This window comes from Salvelinus namaycush, chromosome 2 (assembly GCF_016432855.1).
Source record: "Salvelinus namaycush isolate Seneca chromosome 2, SaNama_1.0, whole genome shotgun sequence".
Lineage (NCBI taxonomy): Eukaryota > Metazoa > Chordata > Actinopteri > Salmoniformes > Salmonidae > Salvelinus > Salvelinus namaycush.
Genome location: NC_052308.1, coordinates 58,939,929 through 58,965,627, shown reverse-complemented (window position 1 = coordinate 58,965,627; position 25,699 = coordinate 58,939,929). Strand labels below are relative to the sequence as shown.

The 25,699-nt window shown below is 40.1% G+C and overlaps 1 protein-coding gene across 20 annotated transcripts in view; it reads left to right on the top strand.

The window, feature by feature from the left end:
• The first annotated feature begins 11,115 nt into the window (after window positions 1–11,115).
• Window positions 11,116–25,699, top strand: part of slc8a1a (solute carrier family 8 member 1a) — a 33,092-nt gene continuing 18,508 nt past the window's right edge. For 18 of the 20 annotated variants that reach the window (XM_038971761.1, XM_038971634.1, XM_038971642.1 and 15 more), the window contains exon 1: window positions 11,377–12,929. In XM_038971761.1, the coding sequence (XP_038827689.1) occupies window positions 11,392–12,929 (1,538 nt within the window). In that variant the 5' untranslated portion in view covers window positions 11,377–11,391. Of the gene's footprint in view, window positions 12,930–25,699 lie in introns of all 20 variants that reach the window. The other 2 variants (XM_038971602.1, XM_038971611.1) reach the window with 1 other exon arrangement.

Here is a 25,699-nt window from a genome sequence, read left to right as displayed (position 1 = left end):
ATGGCAGAAGCACCTGAACAAAAGTCCTCTACATTCAGTGAGAAATTGGACTTTCAGGCAAAGGGGGTCAGATAAATCATGATTCAGACTTAATTAACTGGTGCAGCTCATGCACTGGATAGGAGCGGGGAAGTTAGACCATGAATAATTACAAGAACATAAATAAAAAATAAATCCAAGACATACATTTGTATGACATTTAAAGAGATAGTTCTCCCAATTTACAAAAATGTATATGTTTGCTCCTTTACCCAGAAATCAGATTATGGACAAGGAGGGTCTGCAATCCACACTTTGGTTTGGTTGAACTTTTGACTGCCACCAACAGCGATGGGACAAGACTGTAACTACCAATTGGATACCACGAAATTGGGGGGGGAAGGGGTATAAAAATAAAAATAAATAGAAATAAGTGAATATTAGCATTTTCTTACCGAAATGTAAGTTGATGTCCCACAGTTAAAAGTTAAAAGTTATCTCTTTTGGTGGAAGAACCTTTGGCAGCCATTACAGCTGTGAATCATTTTGAATAAGGGTCTACCAACCTTGCACAACTCTTAGGGTAACATACTGGGCATTTGGAAAGTATTCAGACGCCTTTACTTTTTCCACATTTTGTTACATTAGTCCTATTCTAAAATGGATTAAAAACATGTATTAATCCTCATCAATCTACACACAATACCCCATAATGACAAAGCGAAAACAGTTTTTAGATAACCTACATTTTTTAATGTTTTTATTAAGAAATACCTTATTTACTAAGTATTCAGACCCTTTGCTGTGAGACTCGGAATTGAGCTCATGTGCATCCTGTTTCCATTCATCATCCTTGAGATGTTTCTGCAACTTGATTGGAGTCCACCTGTGGTAAATTCAATTGATTGGACATGATTTGTAAAGGCACTCACCTGTCTATATAAGGTCCCACAGTTTACAGTGCATGTCAGAGCAAAAACCAAGCGATGAGGTTGAAGAAATTGTCCGTAGCACTCCAAGACAAGATTGTTTCGAGGCACAGATCTGGGGAAGGGTACCAAAAATGTTCTGCAGCATTGAAGGTCCCCAAGAACACAGTGGCCTCCATCATTCTTAAATGGAAGACGTTTGGAACCACCAAGACGCTTCCTAGAACTGGCCACCCGGCCAAACTGAGCAATCGGGGGAGAAGGGCCTTGGTCAAGGAGGTGACCAAGTTCCTCTGTGGAGATGGGAGAACCTTCCAGAAGGACAGCCATCTCTGCAGCACTCCACCAATCAGGCCTTTATGGTAGGGTTGCCAGATGGGAGCCAGTAAAAGGCACTTTACAGCCCGCTTGGAGTTTGCCAAAAGGCACCATGAGAAACAAGATTCTCTGGTCTCAAGAAACCAAGACTGAACTATTTGGTCTGAATGCCAAGCGTCACGTCTGGAGGAAAGCAGACACCATCCCTACGGTGAAGCATGGTGGTGGCAGTGTTTTTCAAGGTCAGGGAGTGCGAGCCTAGTCAGGATTTAGGGAAAAATGAACGGAGCAAGTACAGAGAGATCTTTGATGAAAACCTGCTCCAGAGCACTCAGGACCTCAGACCGGGGCGAAGGTTCACCTTGCAACAGGACAACGAACCTAAGCACACAGCCAAGACAACGCAGGAGTAGCTTCGGGGACAAGACTCTGAACCTGGTCAAACATCTCTGGTGAGACCTGAAAATAGCTCTACGCTCCCCATCCAACCTGACAGAGCTTGAGAGGATCTGCAGAAAATAATGGCAGAAACTCCCCAAATACAGGTGTGCCAAGCTTGTAGCGTCATACCCAAGAAGACTTGAGGCTGTAATTGCTGCCAAAGGTGCTTCAATAAAGGGTCTGAATACTTATGTAAATGTGATATATCCGTTTTTTTATGGGGTATTGTGTGTAGATGATGAGGGGGGAAAAAACGATTTAATCAATTTTAAAATGTCGACAAAGTCAAGGCGTCTGAATACTTTCCGAATGCACTGTATATCAATTGATTTTATTAAAATTGCTCAAGCTCAGTAATTTGGGTGGGAATCATTGATAGACAGCAATATTCAAATCTTGTCTCTGATTTTCAAGCAGATTTCAATCAGGACCGAGACTGGACCATTCAGGAGCACCTCTTGGAAAGACATTCTGGTGTGTCTGGCATTAACATTTGTGCTGAAATTGTCCCGCTGAAAATAAAACTCTGTCCCAGGGTTAGGTTTTCAGAAGACTACGGTGGGTTTTCCGCTAAACTTCCCGGTCCCTGCTGGTGCCAAGCATACCCATATCATGATGCTGCCACCACAATACTTGAAAATACAGAGGATCAACAACATTGCATTGTATTTTTGTTTTAAAAAAGGAGAAAGGAAAAGTGTTGAAGCCCATGGACCTGTTATTATGATTTTTTGAGCAGTTTGATCATCATTTGACTAATAGTCTGCAGTAACATTTTACAGACACCAGCCCCAAAGTAGTTTAGTGGAACGGCCCATCAATCAATAAGTGCATAGATAAAAAAGGGATGGTGTGGAGAAATGCTATGGGAGTGATTTCTGTTCCCAATCCATACTTGGCCTTACAAATGTGTACACTGTATCCTCTGAACATCACTTTCATTCAGTTATGCAGCAAGCTATCCATGAAAGCTTGCGTTCCTACTATATCACCTACTTTAGATATATCGTGACTGCTTATCACATCTTTTACTTACTATGTGTCATACGACGATGCAAAGGACTGTTTAAGGACTGAGGGAGTACAAGCAAAGTCTGGCCAAGTGCATGTAAGCCAAAATAACCCTGTAAGCCAAAATAACTGATAACTGTAAAATCATGAATGACTAACTAACTGACTGACGTTCAAGTAAAGTGTGTCCAGTCTGCGTGAGCCAAGAGCAAAAACATGACTGACTCAACTGTGAGTTCACCTCAACTCTCCCTCTTGCTCTATGATGAAGTTATTTGAGGTGAAAGCTTCCCAGTACTACGATATCGTCATTAAAACTCCACTGACTCAGAATGGAGTCAGGTTCAACTGCATACTGTGTCTCTGCCAAGGGACGCGCATCTACATTGTTTCAAAAGGAAACAAATCACGCACCGGCACATTTGATGAACCTTTGATGGAACCACTCTCGCCTCTCCCATAAGGTGAAATGATTTCAAAGTCAAAGCTTCAAAAAATGAAAGGTAGTCACTGTGTAACCTAATGTAGTAGGCATAGAAAGACGCATGAGCAGAGTTCCCACTTCCATTTTTCAGGGGAAACGGAAGTTAGGTTAAAAATACCGTATCCCTGAAAACCGAATGTTAACGTTTCCTGGTGACTCTGCATAGGCTAGTCACTGTGTGGTGTGTGTAGTGCATTTGGAGCAGCATGGGCTAATTCAAAGAGTGACTGTTGCAGCATCATCTGACATATTATTCATATCTGTCGTCTGCTAAGCTAGCCTTCTACCGGAGGCCTGGAGATAGAGTGGGCAAACAAGGGGGGACAAAAAATGTCAGAGAGCTCAGCGTTGGGTAACTTGACCTGACATGGCATTGCAGTGACTCAAGATTACAAGCAGGAGCAGAAACTCTTTTCTTTGGTGAGTTATAATTGACCTCAGCTTATCTGACAGGCTGGTCTCATAGACTAGACGTAAGATAGTAAACGGAAATCGGGGACACGCAAATTAGTATGATATGTTATGTTTGGTGGGGTTACATATCACATAAGGTTACTTAAGGCAGAACTGAAAGGAGGGTGGTTGGTCAGGGTGGAAAGGTAGGTGTATAATGCGAACATCTAGCAACCCAAAGGTTGTGTGTTTGAATCTCATCATGGACAATTTTAGCTAATTACCGACTTAATTAGCAACAACTTACTACTTTTTAGCTACTTTTTAAGTACTTAGCATGTTAGCTAACCCTTCCCCTATCCCTTAAGCTAACTCTTAGAGATATGCATCTTTCCCTTTCAAGACGATTTGAAAAGTATCTAGATACATGGGCTTCAATACTATACAGGAATGATACATTTTAGTTTGAAATGATTCAGTGTGATTCAGTTTGATTAGAGGAATAACGCAAATGTCTAGCAACCCAAAGGTTCTGTGTTTGAATGCCATCACCGACAACTTTAGCATTTTAGCTAATTATCAACTTTGCAATTACTTACTACTTTTTAACTACTTTTTAAGTACTTAGCATGTTAGCTAACCCTTCCCCTATCCCTTAAGCTAACTCTTAGAGATATGCATCTTTCCCTTTCAAGACGATTTGAAAAGTACCTAGATACATGGGCTTCGAAACTATACAGGAATGATACATTTTAGTTTGAAATGATTCAGTGTGATTCAGTTTGATTAGAGGAATAACGCAAATGTCTAGCAACCCAAAGGTTATGTGTTTGAATCCCATCACCGACAATTTTAGTTAATGATCAACTTTGCAACTACTTACTACTTTTTAAATACTTTTTAAGTACTTAGCATGTTAGCTAACCCTTCCCCTATCCCTTAAGCTAACTCTTAGAGATATGCATCTTTCCCTTTCAAGACGATTTGAAAAGTATCTAGATACATGGGCTTCGAAACTATACAGGAATTATACATTTTAGTTTGAAATGATTCAGTGTGATTCAGTTTGATTAGAGGAATAACGCAAATGTCTAGCAACCCAAAGGTTCTGTGTTTGAATCCCATCACCGACAACTTTAGCATTTTAGCTAATGATCAACTTTGCAACTACTTACTACTTTTTAGATACTTTTTAAGTACTTAGCATGTTAGCTAACCCTTCCCCTATCCCTTAAGCTAACTCTTAGAGATATGCATCTTTCCCTTTCAAGACGATTTGAAAAGTATCTAGATACATGGGCTTCGAAACTATACAGGAATTATACATTTTAGTTTGAAATGATTCAGTGTGATTCAGTTTGATTAGAGGAATAACGCAAATGTCTAGCAACCCAAAGGTTCTGTGTTTGAATCCCATCACCGACAACTTTAGCATTTTAGCTAATTATCAACTTTGCAATTACTTACTACTTTTTAACTACTTTTTAAGTACTTAGCATGTTAGCTAACCCTTCCCCTATCCCTTAAGCTAACTCTTAGAGATATGCATCTTTCCCTTTCAAGACGATTTGAAAAGTATCTAGATACATGGGCTTCGAAACTATACACGAATGATACATTTTAGTTTGAGATGATTCAGTGTGATTCAGTTTGATTAGAGGAATAACGCAAATGTCTAGCAAACCAAAGGTTCTGTGCTTGAATCCCATCACAGAATATTTTAGCTAATGATCAACTTTGCAACTACTTACTACTTTTTAGATACTTTTTAAGTACTTAGCATGTTAGCTAACCCTTCCCCTATCCCTTAAGCTAACTCTTAGAGATATGCATCTTTCCCTTTCAAGACGATTTGAAAAGTATCTAGATACATGGGTTTCGAAACTATACAGGAATGATACATTTTAGTTTGAAATGATTCAGTGTGATTCAGTTTGATTAGAGGAATAACGCAAATATCTAGCAACCCAAAGGTTCTGTGTTTGAATCCCATCACCGACAACTTTAGCATTTTAGCTAATGATCAAGTTTGCAACTACTTACTACTTTTAGCTACTTTTTAAGTACTTAGCATGTTAGCTAACCCTTCCCCTATCCCTTAAGCTGACTCTTAGAGATATGCATCTTTCCCTTTCAAGACGATTTGAAAAGTATCTAGATACATGGGTTTCGAAACTATACAGGAATGATACATTTTAGTTTGAAATGATTCAGTGTGATTCAGTTTGATTAGAGGAATAACGCAAATATCTAGCAACCCAAAGGTTCTGTGTTTGAATCCCATCACCGACAACTTTAGCATTTTAGCTAATGATCAACTTTGCAACTACTTACTACTTTTAGCTACTTTTTAAGTACTTAGCATGTTAGCTAACCCTTCCCCTATCCCTTAAGCTAACTCTTAGAGATATGCATCTTTCCCTTTCAAGACGTTTTGAAAAGTATCTAGATACATGGGCTTTGAAACTATACAGGAATGATACATTTTAGTTTGAAATGATTCAGTGTGATTCAGTTTGATTAGAGGAATAAAGCAAATGTCTAGCAACCCAAAGGTTCTGTGTTTGAATCCCATCACGGACAATTTTAGTTAATGATCAACTTTGCAACTACTTACTACTTTTTAGATACTTTTTAAGTACTTAGCATGTTAGCTAACCCTTCCCCTATCCCTTAAGCTAACTCTTAGAGATATGCATCTTTCCCTTTCAAGACGATTTGAAAAGTATCTAGATACATGGGCTTCGAAACTATACAGGAATGATACATTTTAGTTTGAAATTATTCAGTGTGATTCAGTTTGATTAGAGGAATAACGCAAATGTCTAGCAACCCAAAGGTTCTGTGTTTGAATGCCATCACCGACAACTTTAGCATTTTAGCTAATTATCAACTTTGCAATTACTTACTACTTTTTAACTACTTTTTAAGTACTTAGCATGTTAGCTAACCCTTCCCCTATCCCTTAAGCTAACTCTTAGAGATATGCATCTTTCCCTTTCAAGACGTTTTGAAAAGTATCTAGATACATGGGCTTCGAAACTATACAGGAATGATACATTTTAGTTTGAAATGATTCAGTGTGATTCAGTTTGATTAGAGGAATAACGCAAATGTCTAGCAAACCAAAGGTTCTGTGTTTGAATCCCATCACCGAATATTTTAGCTAATGATCAACTTTGCAACTACTTACTACTTTTTAGCTACTTTTTAAGTACTTAGCATGTTAGCTAACCCTTCCCCTATCCCTTAAGCTAACTCTTAGAGATATGCATCTTTCCCTTTCAAGACGATTTGAAAAGTATCTAGATACATGGGCTTTGAAACTATACAGGAATGATACATTTTAGTTTGAAATGATTCAGTGTGATTCAGTTTGATTAGAGGAATAACGCAAATGTCTAGCAACCCAAAGGTTCTGTGTTTGAATCCCATCATCAACAACTTTAGCATTTTAGCTAATTATCAACTTTGCAACTACTTACTACTTTTTAGATACTTTTTAAGTACTTAGCATGTTAGCTAACCCTTCCCCTAATCCTAACCTTAACCCTTTAACCGAACTCCTAGGGTGTGAATCTTTCCCTTTCAAGAAGATTCGATACGTATCTAGATACATAGCCTCCGATACGATACAGGAACGATAAGTTTTAGTTCGAAACGATTCAGTGCAATTTGGTTTGATTAGAAGAACGAATCGATGCCTTTCGGTTCGATGAGATACGATTCGATGCACTAACATTTGTTTCATAAACTCAATCATTTTCCATTCTAAATTAAAATCTGCTGTTCATGAGCTGGGCCTCTTTGAGCTGGATCTGTCTAAGCTGACTTCTGTGTGTGTGTGTGTGTGTGGGGGGGGGGGTGTGTTGGTGTGCGTGTGCGTGTGTGCGTGTCTATGGTGTATGTAGGCACCTAAGCTGAGCCATGAGGGAAACTAGGTATCTACCACCCCACTATCAGTGATCTGAAATCACCCACTAATTAATTTGTCATTTTTGCAGATTCAACGTGTTAAGCGCTTGTAATGTATCAGTATTTATCTTTAAAAATTAGCTATGACATAGCCAATGAATATATAGCACAACTTTGGATTTCAACCCCTTGTCATAATTTAATGATTTAGACCGTTTGGGAGTTTTGAAGGACTTGGAGCTTCTCTTCTTCTCCTGCTTCGACCATGCAGTGCGGGTAGCAAAAGTGATTGCTGTCTTTGTTATGAAATGATCAAATTTCGCCTGATTGTTTCAAGCAAAATTACCAAAACTATTCCTGATGGTGAACAACGAACAATGTAAATACAATCTAATGTAAGCCCCGATCAGCATACAGTATAGCCTACCTATAACAAGATGAGAGTTGTAGCTTAGGCTGGTAGAACACAATTTTCAACAGTGCATTTGATAAAAATAACCTACCAAATTACATTGGTTGTCACTCAACTAATAAAGCCTAATAATGCGCAAGCCATTTTACAAACATTTGAATGCTGAAGTTAACACGCAGATGTGCCAGATCAAAAATAGGCCTACCTCTAGTTGGTCAGCACATGAAGCTGCGCACAGCACGCAGTTTGAATATAGTAGGGTACTGATATTGCCTGGGGTTGTTCAGCATGCAAAATGACCTTTAGATCAATGACCGTCAACATAATTACATGCTTAGTTCGACACTGAAGGAAAGGACACATATTTTTGGAAGGAAGTAATTTGAGCAACAACCCTAATCTTAATCTTAAACTAATGTTAGTGTTAGCCACCTAGCTAAAATTAGACACAACACATTGGAATTTGTAACATATCATACGTATTGCAAATTCTTAACATATTGAATTAATTGCAATTCGTAACATATCATACGAAATAGATGATGGACGTCCACAAATTAATACATACCATACCAAATGTAACATACTAATTTGAGTGTTGTATTTTCGTTCAGCATGTTACGTCTACCTCTGAGTCCAGGTTGCATTTGGGCTTCTCTGTAAATACTCAATGAAATAAATAGCTTGGGATCAGACTCCTGAATTGTCCAAATGGATTAAAAAAAACTTAGGCCTATATCCTGTCAAACATAACAATATTGCAGTTGGATAAGGATCAGCCCCTTTTTTCAATTTTCGCCTAAAATGATATACCCAAATATAATTATCTGCTTGTAGCTCAGGCATTGAAGCAAGGATATGCATATTCTTGATACCATTTGAAAGGAAACACTTTGAAGTTTGTGGAAATGTGAAATTAATGTAGGAGAATATAACACATTAGATCTGGTAAAAGAAAATACAAAGAAAAAAACAGCTGTTAATATTTGTTTTCCATCATCTTTGAAATGCAAGAGAAAGGCCATAATGTATAATTCCAGCCCAGGCACAATTTAGATTTTGGCCACTAGATGGCAGCAGTGTATGCGCAAAGTTTTTGACCGATCCAATGCACCATTGCATTTCTGTTCAAAATGTTGCATCAAGACTGCCAAAATGTGCCTAATTGGTTGATGAATAACTTTTCAAGTTCATAACTGTGCACTCTCCTCAAACAATAGCATAGTATTATTTCACTGTAATACTTTCACTACTGTAAATTGGACAGTGCAATTAGATTAACAAGAATTTAAGCTTTCTGACAATATCAGATATGTCTATATCCTGGGAAATTTCCTTGTTACTTACAACCTCATGCTAATCGCATTAGCCTACGTTAGCTCAATCGTCCCGTGCGGGACCCGCTGATCCTGAAGAAGTGTTAAATATTTATTGTTTAAAGGATATTTAAAAAAAAATAGCATTATGGCTAAACAAAATGGAGCATATCTAGGTTTGCATTAGGCCTAGGTTGCATTAACCTCCAATACTATATTAATATTGTGCCAATAATATAGTTTCCACAAGTAAGTGCTTCTAAAATACATGAGATGAAGATACAGTACTGATTTGTTCAAACTTGATTCATGTTCAAGTTTTGGTTAGATATAATGAAACTATTCCTAAAATAAGCTGTTAGAATAAATGCATTATTTTTTCTCAAGACAGCAAATCAAATAATATATGGAAATTAATTCCTCCATTGCTTTGCGTCACTATCGAAAAAACATTACCACCTCACTTTGGAGATGAGAGCATGGACATTAAAACCAGTACATATGAGAGATATGAGAGAGAGAGAGAGAGAGAGAGAGAGAGAGAGAGCGAGAGAGAGAGAGAGAGCAGTCCGGAGGAAGCGCGCGTTGAGAGCCCATGATTGTCTCTATTCGGCTATCTACAGTGTGGCAGAACATTTAGATTTTTTGGGTACGAAGGGTTTACCTATACAACAACTGAAGATTTATTGACGATGGCGCAACTTACATCATTGTTTTATAAAGGTTTGGAAATTGAGGATTTCTCAAGGACTTCTGTATCCTTTCTTCAACCTCAAATTATTTTTGAGTAGTTTATAAATTCCGTTCCCCATTACGTGGATTAAAACGGTAGGCTAAAATTCTGGGCAACTACTGTCACTTGAAATGTTACACATTTTTGTAGGCTACTTTATCGGCTAGTTGGCTTTAAATCCTACCTGTAAAGAACATGTGCATGGATGTACTGTAAATTGCGGACTATCATTTTCTGATACTGTATCTTTGTGATTTCATGTTGCAAATGAGAATCATGTAATTAGGACAAATGTTGTCTAGCCTTTCTCAAAAGAATAACCTATGTAAAGAAAGATAAGACTATGAAATACATTTTACTATCGCCAGCTCTAGCCTTCTGGGGACCCTAAGCAAGATTTGGTTGGGGTGCCCCGACTTCGGGCAAACATTTTAGTGACTCCCCTCTTGATGGTGGAGAGAACATTTTTTTGTTTTTAAGTTCATTTCCTGCAATTCTACACATTTTGTCATGGGGGGGTAAAGAAAATGTTTCAGTTTAAAAGCAAGTTCTCTGCAATTTTACACATTTTACCATGGGGCAAAGAGAAAACTTAGCAGTTTTACAACAAATTTCCTGCAATTCTACACATTCTGTAATGACTTTGCAATGTTAGTATGATATCTGAGGGAGAATGACTAACAAATTCAATGTGGCCTCCCCCCTGGATGTCAGGGCCCCTGGACACGTGCCCTGTGTGCCCAGTCGGGATTCGGGCATGAGTACTATAAGGTTACATGGCTGGCTAGACTAACTGCCAATCTAATTTTTTTTTGCTGACATTGCTAATTGAGTGACTGTCAGTGACTGACATAACAAGAGAAACTGCTGATGCACCACCAAATTTCGAAATTGCACCTGGTGTATTCTACTGTTCTTACTCTCAATAGTAAGTTGAGAGCCCAACTGAGTAAAAAAAAATATATAATATGTCAATCAAAACTAGACGTTGAATAGGTTTGAATCCCCGAACCGACGAGGTGAACAATCTGTCGATGTCTCCTTGAGCAAGGAATATTGACATTTCTCTTTCAGTCATTTGTAAATTTTCAAATTTGAACAGTTTTTGGTAGTTCTGTTCTCATCGATCCCTTTTTTTTGCATAGGTGAAAGGAAGAGTTGGAGCATAACACCTCGTCAGAATCATGGGACAAACTGGGACATCATCTTTCCGCTTCTGCACTCTTCAACTCACAGTGTTGTTGGCAGTTTTTTCATCTGAAATTACATTTGTTACAGCGGTGAATTCAAACCCAAGCCTCGGAACAAACTCTTCCATTGGCAAGCAGACTAACAAGAAATGTGATTCAGTGGGTACTGAATGCAAAGTGGGTGTCATTCTGCCCATATGGTTACCAGAGAACCCATCCTTTGGAGATAAACTGGCAAGAGCCACAGTTTACTTTGTGGCCTTGTTTTACATGTTCCTGGGGGTCTCTATCATTGCGGATCGCTTCATGGCATCCATCGAGGTAATTACATCACAAGAGAGGGAGATCACCATCAAGAAACCAAATGGTGAAAAAGTGACAACCACTGTGCATGTATGGAACGAGACAGTGTCCAACCTGACCCTTATGGCCCTGGGTTCCTCCGCCCCGGAGATCCTACTGTCCGTCGTTGAGGTGTGCGGTCACAACTTTGACGCAGGTGATCTGGGCCCGAACACCATCGTTGGTAGTGCTGCCTTCAACATGTTCGTTATCATTGGATTCTGTGTTTCTGTCATTCCCGATGGAGAGCACCGGAAAGTCAAACATTTGAGGGTATTTTTTGTTACCGCCACCTGGAGTATATTCGCGTACACCTGGCTTTATCTCATCTTGGCTGTCATCTCTCCGGGCATCGTACAGGTGTGGGAGGGCCTTGTCACACTGTTCTTTTTCCCGTTGTGTGTAGGGATGGCTTACGTTGCGGATCGCAGACTTCTTGTCTATAAGTACATGTACAAGCGCTACCGCGCAGGGAAGCGAAGAGGGGTGATCATTGAGACGGAAGGGGAGGCTCAACTTCCTTCAAAGATGGACATTGAAATGGATGGGAAAATGCTCAACTCAGAGGGCTTCATGGACGGAGCGATGGGTTTTGATGAGAAGGACCTGGATGAGGAGGAGGCCAGGAAGGAAATGGCCCGGATCCTGAAGGAACTGAAGCAGAAGCATCCAGAGAAGGAGACAGAGCAGCTGATAGAACTGGCCAACTACCAGGTACTGACACAGCAGCAAAAGAGTCGCGCCTTCTACCGATGCCAGGCTACCAGGATCATGACGGGAGCAGGGAATGTACTGAAGAAGCATGCAGCAGACCAAGCCAGGAAAGCTGTTGGTGCGTACGAGATCCGCTCCGAAGTTTCGGAGAATGACTTTTCGTCAAAGGTCTTCTTTGACCCCGGTACATACCAGTGCTTGGAGAACTGCGGTACAGTGGCCTTGAATGTAGTACGCCTTGGTGGGGACTTGACTAACACCGTTTCAGTGGAATACCGTACCGAAGACGGCACAGCCAATGTCGGCTCGGACTACAAGTTCACTGAGGGCGTTGTGGTGTTCAAACCTGGTGAGACTGAGAAGGAGATCCGGATAGACATCATTGACGATGACATCTTTGAGGAGGATGAGCATTTTCTGGTCCACCTTAGCAACGTGAAGGTCATATCCGAGGGCACTGGCTACGGACAACCAAGGGCTAATCACGTGGACACTTTGGCGGGCCTTGGCCTACCCTGCTCAGCTACTGTGACTATCTTTGACGATGACCATGCCGGGATCTTTACTTTTGAAGAACCGGTAATGACCGTGAGCGAGAGTATCGGCATGATGGAAGTAAAGGTTCTTCGTACCTCAGGAGCGCGGGGACTAGTGGTCGTACCCTACAAGACCATGGAGGGTACAGCAAAAGGAGGGGGAGAAGACTTTGAAGATACGCACGGATCGCTGGAATTCCAGAACGATGAGATCTTGTAAGTTACATACTTGCTTTTAACGTTGTCATGTTTGTATTGTTGTCATGTAAATGAGGTGAGGCCCACGGCACATTGACGTTCAATTTGGACAAATGTTATGTCTAAGTTATGACAATGTCCCTGTTTCTAGTTTGTCCCACAGAAGCAGTTTTCTGTCTCAAAAAGAAAATAGCTGTATTGTTATCGCCTACCACTAGGAGACTTCCCACTGGGCACAGACGTCAACTTATTTTTTAAATTTACACTTGGTTTAGTTGTCAGCTAATGTGAATTTAATGTGAAATCAACAAAAAATGTCATCATGTCACTGGATTTGGGTTAAAGGTTCGGGGGGAAAAAATGAAATTCCCATATGTTGATGACTTTTTGCAAATCCAATAAGTTTTCCACGTTGATTCAACTTCATTTTTTGGTTTATGACATGGAAACAACGTTGATTCAACCAGTTTTTGCACAGTGGGTTGTACTTTGTATGGCCTGTTGACCTCGTCATTTCAATGTGCTGTCCATTCCTATTGTTGTTTTAATCTATTGTCTTAGGTTACATTTTCTCAGGGGATGTAAGTGTCTCTGGGGTTCAAGAAGGAATCCTGTCTTAAGTTTCTATCTTTCCACTGTACTTCATCCTTTCTGCTTCACTGTCTTGTGTTCTTTTTCTCTCAGCTTTGCCCTCACTGCCCCTCTTGTTTTAATCATTCATGTGAGCATTCAATTGACTGCCTGACTAGCGCCTGCCTACAAATCTACCAATTAGTGTTTTTCATACCATATGTAGAGATACTGTGGACTAGAGGTCGACCGATTATGATTTTTCAACGCCGATACCGATACCGATTATTGGAGGACCAAAAAAGCCGATACCGATTAATAATGACAATTACAACAATACTGAATGAACACTTATTTTAACTTAATATAATAGATCAATAAAATCAATTTAGCCTCAATTAAATAATGAAACATGTCCAATTTGGTTTAAATAATACAAAAACAAAGTGTTGGAGAAGAAAGTAAAAGTGCAATATGTGCCATGTAAGAAAGCTAACGTTTAAGTTCCTTGCTCAGAACATGAGAACATATGAAAGCTGGTGGTTCCTTTTAACATGAGTCTTCAATATTCCCAGGTAAGAAGTTTTAGGTTGTAGTTATTATAGGAATTATAGGACTATTTCTCTCTATACGATTTGTATTTCATATACCTTTGACTATTAGATGTTCTTATCTTCTCTAGGGTAGGGGGCAGCATTCGGAATTTTGGATGAAAAGCATGCCCAAATTAAACTGCCTGCTTCTCAGGCCCAGAAGATATGATATGCATATAACTGGTAGATTTGGATAGAAAACACTCTAATGTTTCCAAAACTGTTCAAATAGTGTCTGTGAGTATAACAGAACTGATTTGGCAGGCGAAAACCGAAGAAAAATCCATTCAGGAAGTAGGATTTTTTTTGGTTTTGTAGTTTTCTATTCAATGCCATTACAGTATCCATTGACTTAGGACTCAAATTGCAGTTCCTATGCCTTCCACTGGATGTCAACAGTCTTTAGAAATTGTTTCAGGCTTGTATTTTGAAAAATGAGGAAGTAAGAGCAGTCTGAATGAGTGGACCCTGCCATGTCACAGAGCTTTTTCAGGGGCGCGACCGAGAGAGTGCCTTTCATGTTTACCTTTTATATTGACGACGTTATTGTCCGGTTGAAGTATTATCGATTATTTAGGCTAAAAACAACCTGACGATTGAATATAAACATCGTTTGACATGTTTCTATGAACCTTACGGATACAATTTTGATTTTTTTGTCTGCCTGTTGTGACTGCGTTTGAGCCTGTGGATTACTGAAGAAAACGCGCGAACAAAACGGAGGTTTTTGGATATAAAGAGACTTTATCGAACAAAAGGAACATTTATTGAGTAAATGAATGTCTTCTGAGTGCAACCATATGAAGATCATCAAAGGTAAGGGATTAATTTTATCTCTATTTCTGACTTGTGTAACTCTTCTACTTGGCTTGTTACTGTTTGTAATGATTTGTCTGCTGGGCTATGTTCACAAATAATCGTAAGGTATGCTTTCGCCGTAAAGCATTTTAAAAATCTGACACCGTGGTTGGATTCACAAGAAGTTCATCTTTAAACCTATGTAAAATATGTTTTGTTTTCTGAATTTTTATAATGAGTATTTCTGTATTTGAATTTGGCGCCCTGCAGTTTCACTGGCTGTTGAAGAGGTGGGACGCTAACGTCTCACGTACCCTAGAGAGGTTATAGGCACGTTAGTATTGCCAGTCTAACAGTATGGCTTCCATCCCTCTCCTCGCCGCTACCTGGGCTCGAACCAGGAACACATCGACAACAGCCACCCTCGAAGCAGCATTACCAATGCAGAGAAAGGGGAACAACTACTCCAAGTCTCAGAGCGAGTGACGTTTGAAACGCTATTAGCGCGCACCCCGCTAACTAGCTAGCCATTTCACATCGGTTACACCAGCCTAATCTCAGGAGTTGATAGGCTTGAAGTCATAAACAGCGCAATGCTTGAGGCATTGCGAAGAGCTGCTGGCAAAACGCACGAAAGTGCTGTTTGAATGAATGCTTACGAGCCTGTTGATGCCTACCATCGCTCAGTCAGACTGCTCTATCAAATCATAGACTTAATTATAACATAATAACACACAGAAATACGAGCCTTAGGTCATCAATATGGTCGAATCCGGAAACTATCATCTCGCAAAACAAAACATTTATTCTTTCAGTGAAATACGGAACCGTTCCGTATTTTATCTAACGGGTGGCATCCATAAGTCTAAATATTCCTGTTACATTGCACAACCTTCAATGTTATGTCATAATTACGTAAACTTCTGGCAAATTAGTTCGCAATGAGCCAGGGGGCCCAAACTGTTGCATATACCCTGACTCTGCGTGCAATGAACGCAAGAGAAGTGACACAATTTCACCTGGTTAATATTGCCTGCTAACCTGGATTTCTTTTAGCTAAATATGCAGGTTTAAAAATATACACTTCTGTGTATTGATTTTAAGAAAGGCATTGATGTTTATGGTTAGGTACACGCTGGAGCACTCACTGGTGCTGGAAAAAAGAGAGAAAACACATCAAGAAATGATCATTGTGATGCTAATGATAACGATGCATTAGCATGTAGCATGAATCGATTAGGTATGGAATATGTTGGAGCCCAGAGGCAGCAGCTGTTCTTTGGCTGTTCATTTTGTGTATGCGATGTAAAAACACTGGAATACCTTCCTGATAAAGATTAAAAATAATATCAATATAAACAGGTGTATCAAAAGATGTAATGGACTCTAAACAGTTGGCAAATGGTTACTATTTATGAAGAGCTCCCAACAACTACTAAATTCATTTTACTACGTTATAGGTTCCAGAGAGATACGAGTAGAGAAAGGGGTTATGAACATGAGACAGTAGGACTCCTACATGTTCACTCCACATGTAGTTTACATACTAGCTAAAATAATTTGGATCTTGAACTACTCCGCAGTCTATCCTGTTTTATTTCAACTCAAAACAATCTCCTCTTTCATAAGACATTACTTGTAAGCTAAGCAGTTGTAATATTGAAAGGTTTTTCATCAATATCCTATTGAACAAAAATGCAGCTGCTTTCGATAGAGATTTTCCATATCAGTGTGTCCATCATTTATAGGAAACCACCATAATTGAATGTGAGTAAGGCCTTTTTGCCTTTTTCAATGGGAAATCCAGCAACACTTTCATCACTCCCCTCTTCAAACTGGAACTCCCGTAAATGATATACTGGTATAGTCAGGTATACTGTACATACCTAGAATAGCAGTTGGGCCAGACATTTTCCATGGATTGTGGGGTGGGGGATATAATGACAACAAATGTATTCCATAGAGGATAAACATTGCCAGTTTGAGGACAGCACCAAATGGAAAAGGCCCTGTGCTTGTTTTAAGTTTTAAGACATCCACACATTTATACAGAGGCAAACGGATTGCTTTGAAGTGAGCAGTGTAAATCGTCTCAGCAAGCTTTGCATAGAGAAGCAGCACCATATATAGACAAGGCAGCAGCCTCTGTTGGGAAGTCGGTTCTTAAGTTATCATTTGGGAAATGTATTAACGTTGGCATTGACACATCTGAGAGGATGCAGTTGCAAGTTATTTCCAAATCTATTTTAAGATGCATGCAATGTCCGTTGGAATGTAAACATTTATTTATGTTTCTGCACATATCACTCACTTATGCTACAGACAGAATATGATTGACAGTAATTACATTTTTCACTGAAGCAAGAGGCCTGGTTACTCTCAACCATGCTGTATCCAGATAAGGGGGGTTGATGAGTCAAAGATGATCTAGTTATATCGTTACAAGAAGTTACACGGTCAGGACCATGTTCTTTTGTTTTGCTGGTAGGAACAAGTGTTAGTTGTTGTGATGATATTGGTAGACATTAATGTGTAATAAGGGCTTCGCTCCTGACTGAGCCAGTATAGGTTTTAAAGAATCATCACCCGATACTCCTCCAAGGACCTTTCAGCCACCTTTGAAATATCAAACTAACAATGTTCTACAAAGTACCCACTTCAGTTCAATTTCTACTGGATCTATTCTCAAAAAAATGTGGTTCGGTCCACTGTACTTAACTATACTGAATGATAACTATGCTGTAAATTTCATTTTACATCACAATTTGTTATAGCCAGAATGTGTCCTTTGTGTCCTACTGTCCTTATCAGACAAGATCATATCTGCTGCCCTCAACCGTAGAGAATGATGGTTCAACCATGCCTTTTTTTTGTTTTGACAAGACCCACCCTCTGGTAATGTAGATATTATTAACTTTGCTGCTTACATGTAGTGAAATTAATGACTTTGCTTTGACTACACACATTGACAAGCATGCAACTTGACAGGGGGTTACTTTGGGCTTTAGGAGGAGGTACTATTTTAAACAACTAATTAAATCGTTTTTTTGCCTATGCTAATTTTGCCCTCTCGTCTCTGGCCTGCTCTCGCATGAGGACAGATCTCGTGCTCCTCCTCAGACCACTGTCATGATCCAGGGCTAGCGTAGCTGCCCCCGCGGACCAGTGGCGGCTCTGGCCTGTGGATCACATGGCTGGGGGAGTGACGTGTTCCCTTGGGCTGCATGACAGTGGGGCTGTCACCACCGCTTCATCAGACGAGCAACAGACAGAGGCAGGAGACCAAGGCACTTTAGACCATAGAGGAGCAAGAAGACCAAGGGTTCAAATCATGTTTGAAATCTTTCAAATTACTCCAAGCTGTGCTTGATTGAGCTTGCCTGGTGCAGGCTCAATCAAATTGCTTAAAGTATTTGAATGATATCAACTACTATATAAACCCAGGCCTATCCAAACCCAACCCCCTCAACCTCTGTCTAAATACGCCTCACGTTTTCCCTTGCAGCCTTTGGATGTTTTTTGAGGAGGATGGTCAGTGCAGTGCAATGTCCCAATTTCTGGGGAGCTAATCGCTTCAGGGGGGATGGACGTATTTGTGTCTTTTTTTTCTGCAGGCAAAAGAGGACCCTGCTGGCTGAAATGTTTGTCAGGCTTTCTACATGGCTGAAATAATGTTTTTCAGGCCTCTAATTGGCTGAGACACAGAGACTGGGAGAAGATAATAGCAGACGTGTTACTTACAAAGCAGTTAGATCAATCACTATGGCCATCTCGTCTGTGCTGACGGATTCTCTTAGCGTTGTATCCTATTGTACACTTTGTGCAAAAACCGATCACACATACGACCCTGGCTGCTGCTCAAGTAAGCACGTTAATGAAGATGCCATGAAATAAACATACCGTTTCTAAGCAAAATACATTTATTTTCGTGGAAAGACACTCAATATAGGACACACATGCCCGATAGTCAGAAACAGCATTGTTACATTCTGCATCTCAGCCCCTTAGGAACACTCGGCTGCCTCTCTATCAAGTAACATTTTTGTACACACCAAGGGTATAGTCTATAGGTTATGAATAGCTGTAAGAAAAACTGTGTCAAGTGATGAATTGTAGAATTATTTCTACTTTTTTGGTACCTTTGCTGATGTAATACCATAGGACTTCTTCCCACCCCAAGAGGGATACTTAACATTATGTACACTGCACATAGGGGAACCCACATCTCTTTGTAAATCAATTTAAATTCTGAGACCGCATGAACTCAAATCACATTTTCCATGCTTTAGCAGGGAGGAATAAAGGACAAGGAGAAACTTTCAGTAGGCTGCATTTTATATTTTGTGACGGAAGCAGCAATTAGCATTGCAAACTGCCTATCTTTGTGAAGCCATCTTTGGTGTGTAATTTGAATTGTATGATTTACAAAGAGGAAATAGCTTATTGGGGCATTTAAGATGGTAAAATGTGACTACAAAATGTATTCAAAATCTTGGAATACGGTTTTCAAGCCTCCTGTTCGGCATCTTTCGTACTCCTGCTTCCAGCCCTATGCATGAGTATCAAACATATGAACAAATCTGTTATGTAAATTACTTTACAGACATAGTGTACATTTTTTCAGTCTGCAAGAAAATATTCTACCTAGTATTACATAGACATCAACAGAATAATGGGCCACAGGAAGCCTAGCGGTTAACATTAAATGAAGACCAAAGAGCAAATGTTATCATACATTTTTTACATTATACCCAATTTTGACTTCACAGCTTGCAGAAATCGCAGAAATCGCTCAGATCTGCCTCCAGGGTAAGATTTATGACAATAAATGTCATCCTGCTGAAAAATCTGTCATTGTGCCGTTGAGCAAGGCACTTAACCCTAATTGCTTGAGGGTTACCGTTGATAATGGCAGACACTGGCCATGACACCACTCTCGGAGGCGATACTCAGCTGGAGTTGGGATATGCACATTTCTTATTTTGCCATCATTTTACCAGGTAAAGAAACACATTTCCAATTCACACATGCTTATTAATACACGTGTACATGTGTGAAATAGGACAAATAAGCACCCACCAAATTATTATTATTATTATTTAATAAGCCTCCCTCACTTTATGAGCTGTCTTCTTACTTACCGTAGTCTTCATGTTCTCAAAATCTGCAAATGATTTCAAGACCACTGGCATAAGGATCTTATAGCAGGGCCAGAAATAGAAAACTAATGTGAGGCAGGAAAAACGAATTATATTCATGGTAGGGAAGGCAACTTATTGGTCTGCCGGCTCCTTAGGCACCAAAAGAAAATGACTCCTGACAGAATCCAATGAGAGACAAACTGTAGCCTACTTTCTGCATGGAAGTATGATGTACTACTGTATGTGGTTGGAAGGTTATAATTGAGTAGGTCGCGAAGGAGTTGGTTAATAGAGTTCTTACATTAGGGAGTTTTCCTCCTCGGTTACAGTGACTGATAGAGTGGAGTCGCTGAGTCAGGCCTTGTACAGTATTCTCTAGTTAATCACAGATACTGCCAGTCCAGCTGGAGGGCTTGAATGTAAAGGCGAAGCTTAAATGTATTGGGACTGCTACTCTGTTATCAAGCCTCGCTCTCAGTCTCCTTTTGTGCGGCTGGGTCTGAAGACTAGAGGGTAATGCCTGTTACTGGTTGGTGTTAACTCTTTCCCTGTTAGAATTCTCCATAAGAGGGTCTGGGCTACTTTTGCACATTTGTTGTCCGAGTGAGGGAAATGCTGTAAATCGAGAGGAGTCGATGTGTTCTGAAAGATGAGACGTTGAGGGTTATAATAAATACCGCTTTGATGTGGGCTTCACATTTCCATATTTGAAGACATGTAATTTACAGTATCAAGCTTTATGAGCACTATGTTTGATCCACAGTTACAAGGATGATATGCGTTATACCCTGGGTTGTCCTGAACACAATGAGCTTATATGTTTGTTGTATTGTGAAGAAAATTAGACGCGGAAAACACACTTGAATGCACTGATTCTATATGCACCAAAACTACAATCTGTTTCTCTGAAGTGCCTTTTCAAAGCCTAACAATGTACAGTCTTATTTTATAACTTATCTAGCCATGTTGGCAATAAAATAAGCTTTCAAAAGATGCCCACCTGACCCAGTTTGCGATTCATAACGGAACGTTTTTGGATTGTGTATACAGCAACAGTAATTGTGTGATGGGGCTGTGTTCCAAACAAAAAACTATAAGTGGGCTTGCTTCAGTTCCTCAATGGCAAAGCTAGGAGAGCTCAAAAAAACACCTTATAGTTGAAGGCGCTTTCCTTGAGTCATAAAAGTGCATTGAAATGACTTAGGAAATGTGCAGTTTGGAGAGGTGTGTGGCCACCTGGAAACACCAGTTAGACCTCTCACTCAAACCCTTGAAATTGTTTTTTCTTAGTTTGCACCAATCCAACATTTCAGTGAATATTCTTAGTACGTTCCTGAATGTATCCAGAGTATTTTCAGATTTTGTTATTGACAAAGACTGTGAAAAGTACAGTAAATGTAAAATGCACATAAAATCAACAGTGTAATGTTTGGATTCAGTCTCGTGTCCTCACCCTTGGTCTGATTATTTCTCCATAATCTCCAGTGTTCTCTTTCAGTTGCTACCATTGTCCTGCATATGCTTTTTTTATAGTTCTTCTGTTATAAATATTTTACATTTGGCCCTAACCAAATAGGCCAATTTCCACAAGTGTAAGGGGTTTTAAACCATTCATTTTTATTCAATTCTGGTCACAGTAAAGCCTACTCTGAACTTACGTCTTTCGCAAATCGGACATTAAAGTATAACTATCTGGGGCTCTCTTTCACTGGAAATAAAATGGTCAAGGAAGGTAACTGACGTTGACAAGGTCACTGGTGTTGACATTCAGTGGCAGTGTGACCGTTGACACTGCCTATTTTGTGGGATGGATGCCTTTGAGTGGGAGTGCTGAGGACTGTGGAGATGCTGGCTCACAGCTGGTGGTTGGCCCTGAGTCAAAGCGCATCGGCTGATTTGACTCAGTTGGAGGGCTGGCTCACAGGGATAGGATTGACACGGGGCTAAGAAGCCAGAGGAACATTCTCTCTCCTCCCCTTGTCCCCATGTCCTCTTTCTCTCACTCTTTTTTCTCTCTCCCGCTCTCTCTGTTGTTCACTTCTCTTTTCCCCTTTATGTCCTCTCTGCCCCCCCTCTCTTTCTCTCTCTCTCTCTCTCTCTCTCTCTCTCTCTCTCTCTCTCTCTCTTACTGTCATTGCCATTCAGTCGCTCTGTCATGACTCACCCACTGTCTGTCAGTCTCTCTCCCCCCCCCCCTCTCTCTCTCTCTTTCTCTGTATCTCTCAGTTAAACTTCTTGTACACTTGGCTTCTGTAAAAGTTACATCCAGAGCTTGCCTTTGACAAAGCTGTGAGGAAGCCGTCACATGTAATCCTGCTCAGAGCCAGCACTAGAAATATCCCCTCGTTTTTCAAACCGACTGCTCAACAGAGTTGTTTGCCTCCAACTTTTACTTTGTTGCGCATCCTTGACAAAGGGGACTTTATCTCTTCAAAAGCCAGTTGAAATGTGGAGACAGTCCTATCCCTGGTTTCCAATGCTTGTGAGAGTAACAATGGCTCACTAGGGCGGTCTCTCTGTTGACTTTTGCAGATTAGAGCCACTGAATAGGTTTTGTAACACAAGCCGTCTGAATTTGCCAAATGAGTATTAGTTTGCAGGCTGTACCTGTTTGAAGTTACAGTTTCAGACTGTGGCTATTTGATCATAATGTAGGCCTACTAGAGTGGCCTACCATCAAAAACAATGGCGAAAATGCATCCATAACATTTTAACATGGAAATAGCTGTCACCTCCTTGTCTGAAGGACAAGTGGATAAACAGGTTAATGCCAAGCCTACATTGAACACCACACATTGGCTGCTACTGTTATTACAGAGAATCAGATAAAGTATGCTGCCCTCTGCCTATTGGCAACTTAGCTTATTCAAGCCTGTTTCAAAATACAACACTGCCCTTTTACTGGACTCGCTTTTCAAAGATGTCTAAAAATGTACACATTTTGTGCTCTTGTAGGAAGCAATCACTCCCCCATTGCTGACTACAAATGATATATAACTGGGCTAATAACTCACTAACTAGCAAAGGATATGAACAAAATGTGCACACCTGGCTACATGCAACTCTTGCTTTGATCTCAAACCAAACGCATCTACTCACGACGATATGTGAAAGGGAAAGACCTATTTGCATATAGGTCTACAGCAGCTCTGATTGTTTATGCCATACAGGTCTGTGTAGAGAACGGCTGAGTCATGCATGTCAATGCATTAGAATCCTACTCAGATGCGTTCTGCCTTTGCATTCTAAGTCTTGCGTAGATCATTTTGTTTCAGTATGTTGACTTGAAAGGGGCGTATATTGTGTTGATTCGATCACAATTCCCACAGTTGATAGTGTTAACTAAGGGGGAGACTCTAGAAAGTTGAGTAAAGTTCAATCTCGTGCTTCTCTGTGCGGGTTGATATTTATTCTGTGTGGCAGTCTTGGTGGAGCTGCGCGCGGGTGGATTTAAAATTGAGGGGGGGGCGAAACTAACTCAATATTCTTTAAAATAACTCAAATCAAATCTAAACTGTGTAGAAAGTGGACCTACAATGTATTCATATAGTTTATTGACTGTCCAGCTCACTAATAATCACTGTGCACAGTCAATGGACCTACACTAGCGTTCAAAAGTTTGGGGTCACTTAGAAATGTCTGTCACGGACTTCTATGGGAGAGAGAGAGAGAGGACCAAGGCGCAGCGTGTGAAAAATACATCTTCTCTTTATTAGAAGAAGAACAACGAAACAAAACAACAAACGTGAAGCTATCAAAGACTAAGTGCAAACATGCAACATAGATACAGACAATTACCCACAAAACCCCAATGCCTATGACTGCCTTAAATATGGCTCTCAATCAGAGACAATGAACCACAGCTGCCTCTAATTGAGAACCAATCTAGGCAGCCATAGACATAACTAGACAACTACACTAGACACTACAAAAACACATACATTCCCCATGTCACACCCTGACCTAACTAAAAAACATAAAGAAAACAAAGAACACTAAGGCCAGGGCGTGACAATGTCCTTGTTTTTGAAAATAAAAAACGTTTTTTTCCCTACATTCAAATAACATCAAATTGATCAGAAATACAGTGTAGACATTGTTAATGTTGTAAATGACCATTGTAGTTGGAAGGCTGATTTTTAATGGAATATCTAAATAGGCGTACAGAGGCCCATTATCAGCAACCATCACTTCTGTGTTCCAATGGCACGTTGTGTTAGCTAATCCAAGTTTATAATTTTAAAAGGCAAATTGATCATTAGAAAACCCTTTTGCGATTATGTTAGCACAGCTGAAAACTGTTGTCCTGATTAAAGAAGTAATAAAACTGGCCTTCTTTAGACTAGTTGAGGATCTGGAGCATCAGCATTTGTGTGTTCGATTACAGGCTCAAAATGGCCAGAAACAAAGAACTTTCTCCTGGAACTCATCAGTCTATTCTTGTTCTGAGAAATGAAGGCTATTCCATGCGAGAAATTGCCAAGAAGCTGAAGATCTCGTACAACGTTGTGTACTACTCCCTTCACAGAACAGTGCAAACTGGCTCTAACCAGAATAGAAAGAGGACTGCACAACTGAGCAAGAGGACAAGTACATTAGAGTGTCTAGTTAGCACAACGTGCCATTGGATCACAGGTGTGATGGTTGCTGATAATTGGCCTCTGTACACCTATGTAGATATTCCATAAAAAATCTGCTGTTTCCAGCTACAATAGTCATTTACAACATTAACAATGTCTACACTGTATTTCTGATCAATTTGATGTTATTTGAATGGACAAGAAAAGGTGCTTTTCTTTCAAAAACAAGGACATTTCTAAGTGAACTCAAACTTTTGAATGGTAGTGTACATTAGTACAGTTTCTTGACTGTCCAAATCGCTAATAATCACTAGACAGTCAGGAAGCATTGAAAATTCCCAAAACGATGGAATTATGATGGCAAGGAAACATAACCAATTTTCAGTGTGGCCCACCGGACCTCGTAGAAGACCGAATGCGGCACCTGGGGCAAAATGACTTTGACACCCCTGGTTTAATCCATGACACACAGGGCTGCCTGAGAGGGTGAATAGGAGGTGTCACAAAAGGAAGTGACTGACTCCCTGTTATGTCACCCAAGGGCCCAGCAGGACTCTTGGTATTTCCTTTCACCAGAGACTCATTCACCTCTGTGGCACCAAGAGGCCGTTGATCAATAATTCATGTTAATCTTAGTCAATCACATGAACATCAGCTTAATGACGCTATATAAAGGTCCCCTGTCACTTAGTAGTTGACTTTGAGTAATGGGCAATTCCAGCGTGATGGATGTGACATTTCCACACAAAATCACAAGTTACATTTCTCACAGAATGGACAAACAAAACATTAATTAAACTGTTGCATGCTCAGGTTGACTATCCCACATAATTGCCCTAAATCTAATCAGTTTGGAGGTTCCAATAAGTTTGAACTAGTTTGTGGTTTGTCAATCCCTCTCTAGCTTCCACCTAATGAGGTTTTGAAAAAGTAAGCAAAGTATTCGGGTTCCCGAGTGGCGCTGCGGTCTAAGGCACTGCATCCCAGTGCTAGAGGCGTCACTACAGACCCTGGTTTGATTCTAAGCTGTATCACAACCGGCTGTGATTGGGAGTCCCATAGGGCGCTGTGGAACCCACGTATACCAGCCTGGTCTCATAGAGTAG